Source organism: Opisthorchis viverrini, assembly GCF_000715545.1.
Source record: "Opisthorchis viverrini unplaced genomic scaffold opera_v5_376, whole genome shotgun sequence".
NCBI classification, from domain to species: Eukaryota; Metazoa; Platyhelminthes; class Trematoda; order Opisthorchiida; family Opisthorchiidae; genus Opisthorchis; species Opisthorchis viverrini.
The window spans coordinates 201,249-210,154 of record NW_008752033.1 but is presented as its reverse complement, the minus strand read 5'-3'; the positions used below and the strand labels follow the sequence as shown (position 1 = coordinate 210,154).

At 43.8% G+C, this 8,906-nt stretch overlaps 1 protein-coding gene across 1 annotated transcript in view; it reads left to right on the top strand.

Annotated features, from left to right (window-relative positions):
- The window catches only part of T265_10505 (hypothetical protein), a gene marked incomplete at both ends in the record, with an annotated part of 15,589 nt that extends 8,568 nt beyond the window's left edge, over positions 1-7,021 (top strand). Inside the window, 2 exons of the mRNA XM_009176893.1 lie at positions 4,501-4,923; positions 6,347-7,021. Coding sequence (XP_009175157.1) covers positions 4,501-4,923; positions 6,347-7,021 — 1,098 coding nt within the window. The remainder of the gene's footprint in view (positions 1-4,500; positions 4,924-6,346) is intronic.
- Between the last annotated feature and the right edge of the window lie 1,885 nt (positions 7,022-8,906).

Genomic DNA, 8,906 nt, shown 5'->3' with positions numbered 1-8,906 from the left:
CTGCACAACCGAAAACGCGCTTTCTAACTAACAGGTGCGATTATCATTTCAAACCCTTGTTTAAGATGGTTGGTGAACCAAGGCTTTTCGTGAGATGGATAGATGCATGATGTCATAGTTCGCTTTCTTCACTGTAAACTAGCATCTACTCAAGTGTGACGCGATGGAGGTCAGTCCCGAGCTTTCCGTACAATGGGTCTCCACCTTAGAGCCAGTGGCGTAAAATTAGGACTACTGCTTCCCTGTTACTATGTTTTCATCGAATACATCGACGTTGAGTAATTTTGGTCAGTGAGGATCAACAACATCAGTGTATTGATGTGCAAAGCTCTCTTGCTTCGCCACAATAGTACTTATGCATACTGCCATTAAGACCGGGTTTTTTCGAAGAACACCACATCAGACTACCGAGGACAGTAATTTCAACGGATTCAACACTATAGGGACCAGCTCAAATCCACACTTTTAAGGACGAGGATGCTTCCGTGGACGTCAGTCTTGTAACTATTGAATAAAGTATCGTCTTGTAGTGATTTCAACGGAATGCAAGGAACGATTGAGTGCCTTTTCTTTTGAGTACTTGTCATACTTGGGGACCGAAGTGAGTTACACTGGGATAGAATGGATCGCGGTTCTTTGATTATATCCTTGTTGGTCCGTTTTCGTCGCTTCAGCAAGGTCACGGGCACTGACTTTAACTGTATTTCCGGTTTCGCCCTACATAGCGCTAGGAACTTGACTGATCCGATGAGATGTACAACGAAGTAATGCGTCTAACGAGCAGCACGTGTAGCATGCACTAATATACACGCCTTGCAAACAGGCGCTAAATGACGAATTTTTATTCATACGAAAGGTTTGGTCATGGACGCATTCAGCAGGGGAAATTACCGAAAAATTCATTCTATAAATTATTGAAAGAGTGGGTTACATTACGATGGTCACTTTGACCAATTTCCTGATACTTCCTCAAATTTGTGGGTCTAACATTGCAGAATGTATGTTTTTGTGCGAACGATTCTGCACTGGATACCCAATTAAACAACCTCTGCCCCGTGGCAGATAGGAGCAAAAAACGTAAAGAAAGTGATATGGTGGCTGGTTGGGTCTCTGACCTCGCAGCATAGTGAAGAACCGAATTGATCACCATCCGACTTTCCCTCAAACCCAAACGGATATCGTCCGGTTGCAAAGCGATGTGGAGACATTCGAATCAGTGTTCATACCATATTTATAATGGTCACGGCAACTTCTAACAAATTTTTTGCTCTTTCTTCCAACCGGCACTTTGCTCCCTTGCCATACCAGTCAAAGTACTAGGAATTACAATGTCATATCTATCACCCCTAATATTTCCAGCTAGTTTTTCCGGGTGTCTGCAGGTCTTGAGCGTCAAAGACACATCTTTCGACGGAAAGAACGCCTAATGGGTGTCAGCGCGACACGCTATTCTGATAACGAGATCAGGTTATCAAACCAAGTGACTGCAATGTGAGCGTAGTTCACAGAGCTCACAAGAGCTGTGGTTGGGAGCATAATTGTGAGTCATGTGAACCCACGCCTATGTTCCTACAACCCTGGGAAAAGTAGGGATATCGCACAAGAAAGAGAACTAGTGTGGTGATGCGAAAGTCACTTTCGAGAAGCATGGTCATTCGGGTGTTTGTACTCTGCGGTATACACTTGTACAGCGCACCAATTGAAAGAGTGGGTTACATTACGATGGTCACTTTGACCAATTTCCTGATACTTCCTCAAATTTGTGGGTCTAACATTGCAGAATGTATGTTTTTGTGCGAACGATTCTGCACTGGATACCCAATTAAACAACCTCTGCCCCGTGGCAGATAGGAGCAAAAAACGTAAAGAAAGTGATATGGTGGCTGGTTGGGTCTCTGACCTCGCAGCATAGTGAAGAACCGAATTGATCACCATCCGACTTTCCCTCAAACCCAAACGGATATCGTCCGGTTGCAAAGCGATGTGGAGACATTCGAATCAGTGTTCATACCATATTTATAATGGTCACGGCAACTTCTAACAAATTTTTTGCTCTTTCTTCCAACCGGCACTTTGCTCCCTTGCCATACCAGTCAAAGTACTAGGAATTACAATGTCATATCTATCACCCCTAATATTTCCAGCTAGTTTTTCCGGGTGTCTGCAGGTCTTGAGCGTCAAAGACACATCTTTCGACGGAAAGAACGCCTAATGGGTGTCAGCGCGACACGCTATTCTGATAACGAGATCAGGTTATCAAACCAAGTGACTGCAATGTGAGCGTAGTTCACAGAGCTCACAAGAGCTGTGGTTGGGAGCATAATTGTGAGTCATGTGAACCCACGCCTATGTTCCTACAACCCTGAGAAAAGTAGGGATATCGTACAAGAAAGGGGACTAGTGTGGTGGCGCGAAAGTCACTTTCGAGAAGCATGGCCATCCGGGTGTTTGTCCTCTGCGGTATACACTTGTACAGCGCACCAAAAGCATGCACCTGTTTGCAGTCGATTAGGTAGCTAGATTTAGACAACAAAATCGGAGAAATTCCCAAAAGTTAAACAGATTACGGTTAGAACCAGGAAAACAATGAAGTCACAACAATGAAAATCGTAGTACGATGGGTGACTTTGCCCTTCTACAACGGGTGTAACGCCAGATAACGCGATATTTTGTGGGTTTATTTTGATGGAAGCTAAACGTTGTGGTTTGTGTTAGATGAAAATCATAGTACGATGGGTGATTTTGCCCTTCTACAAAGGATGTAACGCCAGATATTGCGATATCTTGTGGGTTTCTTTTGATGGAAGCTAAACGTTGTGGTTTGTGTACGCATGCTTGGTGACTAACCTCCCATTTCTCCCAGACTTCATCCTGGATTACCAGGTCACAAGCAAGGTAAGTCTCATGGTAAAGTCTTGAGCTGCAGAATCATCAACTGGTGATTAAAGTCACACCGTTCACCACAGAATAGACAAATGTGACAAATAAGCAAACGATCTACCAACTGCAGCTTCTACTTTGCAGTAATTGCCCCTGTACTCACTTTCGGTTCAAGATACGCTTCAGATCCTTCTGCGAGGTCACCGATGATTAAGAGGGACCTAATCCATCCACCGAAATGGCTTAGTAGAGTCGACATAGTCTTTGTCATGATCTATGAGGAAGAGGCTAAATATGCAGTACACTACCGGATTGTTAGTCATACAGCGATAGTATCCGCGACAATAGTATACTAATCAAGCGCTCATAGCAGACCAGTAGACATAAGTGTACACCAGGGACTTCATACCATCTACTTTTCAATCAGCCTTGTAAAACCGTTTTATCACACAGTTTGGAAAAGCGGTATTGGAGTGACCAAACCAGCGGCAATCGTGACACAATCTTATCTAATTGACAGTGCTACTCAGCGCTTACCTTTCTAACTTGGGTCTGGGTTGAAATCGTCTACATAAGTTGGATGTGGTTTTGAAGTATGACTTCTTAGAATAGTATCCCAACACATTTGTAGAGTGCGGACAGCTTCTGAGACAATCTGACTGAAATCCAATTAGTCAGTGATGGCCACTATTACGGATGACGAATCACCATTAAATTAAAACCAGTGCGCTGGCATTTGTCCTTTTTTGGAGGCAACGGTCCTACTTATGTGCCAACTGATAACATTTGGTAAATCAAACCCTTCCGAAACTCCTATAGCGACATCGAATAATGCAGGTGACAGCTCACTGAAAATAAAAGACATAATCAGACCAATCTGGCTGAAAGTTTGCTCGCTAGGTTGGCCCTGCAAAATGTAACCCACACAGCGTTTACTTTCGGCCACGCCAGGTTTTCGTTTCACCAATCACATCTTTTTAGTCGAGGAGGCCCATAGAGAAATCCTATTCATGTTTCCGGAACAAGATCCGCTGGATCAAACCAATATCTTAGAATCGTATTAAACGAAGTATCTGCCAGTGCAGCATTTGTCTCACGTGTATATGGAGACTTATCTTCAGCACTATGCCAATCAGCGGTCCACCCTTTCGGCGACTCGGCTGGGATTTTTGAGTGGATGTGTTCATGAATTGCTGTTTCGATGACCCCCGTTCGAAGCTCTCAATCCTTTCTGGATAGTCATTGCATCTATTGCTCCACGAATGGAGACACGAGTAGATAGTTCATCGTTTCATTGTAATTGATGTGCGAATAACCTACTGGTGTGAACGCGTATTCGGTAGATAAAGACGCTGAACCTAGCATATACTAGAACGTTGGGAAGTAGTACAGTCTGCTCCGCGAGTCTGGAATCGATAGAGATCATTCTTGGTGAGGAAGCCATTTTTCCATTCATATCGTCTCATCGGTTACCAGAGTTCTCCGAAACGGATGTAAAGACTGTGTAGAAATTCTTAGTTCAGAAATCCAACTTGAGACATTCACCTGTTTGTCCATGCTTGTACAATTCAGTAGCTTATTTACTATGCAAAAAATAACCTCTTTCTGTCTGCAACGCAGGATGCCTTGGACAAATGGCAGTTATGTATGGCACGTTTCACAGACAAGAAGGTACGATCTTTTGATATTAGCTTTGAGGAGCTGTATGCCTCTGAGGAGATCGACAAATCTGTGGAACCTACGAAAGAGATGGAGGCAGTTTGCGATCTGGAAGAAAAATTGACCAAACTAGCTCGATATCGGCTGGCCGAATTGCAGGAAAAAGGTGAGATCGAGGCGTACCGCTTGCTGTTGGACTACCTTCAATCGTTGGGTTGGGAAGCTAGCAGGATTCTTGAAGAGTCTCGGAGTGATGAAATTGATAAACTTGGGCTGAAGGAAGCAAGAAAAGAGAATGAACCAGAACAGGGTTCATCCACAACGCACAACCCCCCAGTTGCTCGCTCATCAGAAGGAGCATATTCTTCCTCTCGATTAGACAAGGTAAGTAGCACAATGTTATCGCGTAAGTACAAAACAATAAACTCACTCTAACATTGAGAGTTCACGAAGAAGTTTGAAAGTGATCGTAGTATCATCTCAACATTAATAATGCCTTTTTCGCCTTAAAGTGGTGTTTGAAATGCATCCGAATTGAAGTTATTGGAGCGAAGAATTAATTTCAATGCACTTTCAACTCGCAAGTACATACATGTGCATCCGAGGGAGCCTATCGCAACAGCAAAAAGGTTTAAAACAAAACACGGTATGTGGCGCTACCTGTCCAAAACCTGTCATAGGCCCATGATTTAGAGCCATCGTTCTTCTAACTGAACTTTGATCATGTGTTTCATCCAAATGCGAGGGTGGCGACATCATCGACGAGCAAAACCTCTGACTATGTAGAGTGAGATCAAATAGGAATTGTACAAAAACGTCCATATACGCAAAAATATGGTCGTGGCCGTGAACAAAAACTGGCTGTACTGTGCAAAGCAATCTGAACCTAAGTATGCTTGGTAGTTTAGTGCTGTTACGGCGCATGACAGTGAATTCCGCGTAGTTATTCTATCGGTGCTTTGCTATGGTCAGGCTATTGGTAATCCAGCCATTTTACTTTCCGGCCATTTGAATGGACTACGTTCAGATATCCAATTAGGGAACTTTCTCTTCATTCTTGCAGCATAACATATGCCAAACGAACATAATGATATCTGCACGATCACTGGAGGTCAGACGTCGCTCGGCCCCACAGAATCAGCGTTTGAACTTGTTGTTTAGTTTCTGGTTTGACAGTTCTGTAGGCATAGTGTCGTTGAAAGGCCTTCGCGCGGTACAGTAATTGTCGCGGCATATCCTTGATGATGCGTTTCTGTGCACTAGACCTCATGTCTGTTCTCAGGAATCTCTTGGAATAGTTGGGACTAGGCAAGATGTTAATAAGACGATCCACTCCTTCCAGAACCGAGTTCGGAACTCCATCTTAGACGATAAAGCAATCAAACAAGTTATACTTGAAACAGCTTAACCTACAATATAACAGGGGATTCTGATCAATTCTCTCTGCGCGCTGCCAAGTAGAAATAGAGGATGAGACACCGTATCATTGACAATATTTTTTATAGCTATACGAAATGAACCCAGAGAACTTAAAACACGAATATCGGCCAATTTCATTCAGTACTGAGGAATATGTTAAGAAGGTGCCTTTGTTAATCTCCAAAAAGTCCCACACTACCTTTTCGAAGCTGGGCAAGTTATTCTGGCTCCACGATAATTAAATGACTTTGCCGAACGGTACTGCGGTTTAGTTGATTGAAGTTGGGCATTCTGGTGGGCTGTGTGATCTACCATTTGTCTAGAATACTGCTTTCATTCTTGGCTCGATCATGTGAGAGCTTATCCTGTATTCCTTCTCCACACATAGAAACCGTCTACCCAACTGCAGCTGGAACACGGAATGCCCGAGCTTGCCAGATTGAAACAGTGGCTGGAGTTTTCCGATTTCAGCGGACAGGAAGGCCAAGAACGGAATAACTATTCGCGTAACTCGCTTACATCCAGTACGGTACAACGAAGGCCTACTCTATCCGGGACCTACAGCAGCGCATGCTCACCCACTCCACACTGCGAGCTCAGTAGCGATGGAACTATTCCATGCGCTGGTTCACTCTTTATTACCACTGATGGCTATTTTGACGAGCCGAAGATCAGTGAGCGCGACCTCGGAGTAGGTCTCATTCAAACAGACACTCTGACCAGACTGCGAAGACACGCGTTGATACGCATGCTAGCCGATCCCATGGTCATACAGCGAGATGCAGGCGAGAATGCGTTGGACAATTGGGATCGGAAGGAATCCGTTTCACATGTTCCACACTGGAAACAAAAAATGAAACTATTCGACAAAATGCTCACATCCATTGAACCGATGAATAAGTTTTGTACAAACAACGTAAATGGGTCATACACGTCAGACAGTAGTAGTCGTGGAGATGTGGTGACGAGACGTGTTGTCCCACAACTGTTCCAGTCAATGCCACCGCACCAACCGAAGTTAGAAGAAGAGAAACCGGGGACTGAGACTAGTGGTAGAAACTAATCTGTGAATGATGCTCACGCCAAACTGTGATGACTATATAAGAAAACTGTGATTGGCTTTCATTTGAAGTAGAGAAGCGAATTCCGAACGAAACAAGTCATTTAAACTTTTGTTTAATCCAATTTATTGAAGTGGGTTATATAAAAAAAATGTTGTGAACTACGAGGGGTGAATTCTCAGTGAATGTAAAGCTTGGGTTTGCAAAGTATTTCTCATTAAATATAAGACCCTGCCGAGATCGTACTCTTGTGCGGGTACTTTTATTTAAGAACGACTAATCGATAATTATCCGGGGAGTTTCATATTGTTTGATCAGTTACGTTTCGTTGAGATGAAGAGTGACGAAGGAATCTCAGCCCTGTTACTGGTTGCAATCAAACGTTTCATGATCGACGGGCTGGACATTCGCCCCCGGTTGAACAATACAGATGTTTGCTCCACGAAGCGTTGCACCAAGTTACTTGAACGGGTGTTTTTGGTCCGAGTTCGAAGGCGTCTGTCAATTCTTTTGGAACAAGTTACAGGAAAACTGCAAGGGAATTGACCATGACAAGGGACGGTGAATAAAACTAACGGTGACATCTTAGTCGGTCGCAGTTGGATTTCCCTTGTGTTTCGTTCACTCACGAGCGATGCGGCATATAACGTTCTAGATCTAATACCTTCTTTAAACAGAACTACCTAGTGGGACACAGCAACTCAAGGAAATTAGGGTTCTTTGGGGCGATAATCTCATTGCTGTTTGTCTCATGCATCCCAGTGTTCCTGGCCCCATCCAAACAATTAGCCGCGCGCAATGAACAAATGTGACTGACTCTTCATCCATATTTGTAATGTACTACTCATAAGGTTGCTGAAAATCCATCGACAGCCCACGACCGGTTTCGCCCTTCTTGGGGCTCATCAGGTAGGCGCAGTCCCCGGGTTTCCGTCAACCTTATGTTCTACTTGAAACCAAATTGCACGAAATTAGCGAATATACACTCATTTGCAAACTAATTTGGTTCTCTAGAGAGACTCACCTGGAACCCAGCTGAATCTCTCGTTTCTTCATGATGTTCTCACTATTCATCCAGTTTGTTTGGCGCGTCAGTCAGTCTGAATTCGTGCAATGATGATATCACAACCTTATGTTCTACTTGAACCCGAATTGGACTGTTTTCGAGAAATACACGAATTCGCAAATCAATTTGGTTTTCCCTAGAGACTCAACTGAATCTCACGTCCAGCGTGATGATTAGACGACATTTTGTTTCTAACGGTACCAGCTGTTCATCAACTTTTAAGCTGCAGTTGAAGGCGAGGAGCTTGCGCATCTCGTAGCTGATTAACCTTTGCTTGACTTCGGGCTACCGACACATTTTATCGACGCTGTGCTGTAAATGCGCTGCTTTATCTGTGGAAAAGATATTTTCCATATCTTAGTTTCATCAACCAATGGCAGAGTGGACCAAGGGAGATTCTCATGAGGTCATTGAGGGAAATGAGAAAGTGCAAATAAAGTAACACAATGTCATGTCTCATGCAGCCAATATGGGTGAGGCATAAGTGCCGCTGACTACTACCAACATCACAAACGGGAGATTCAGCTGGGTCCCAGGCGGGTTTCTCGCAAAATCAAATTTGTTTGCAAATGAGTGTACTTCGCTAATTCCATGCAATTTTGTTTCAAAACACAAAGTTGATGGAAACTCGGAGGGTGCACCTAGCTGATGAGCCTCAAGATGGGTGAAACCGGTCGTGGGCTGCCGATGAGTTTTAAGCAACCTTGTGAGTGGATTCCTTTATGAAACTATACTGCGATATCTCGAATATCGTGCCAACTGGAACATGAGGCGGCCTGTGTGCAGCGCATTCAGTTGTAGAATATCTTAAACGAGAGATT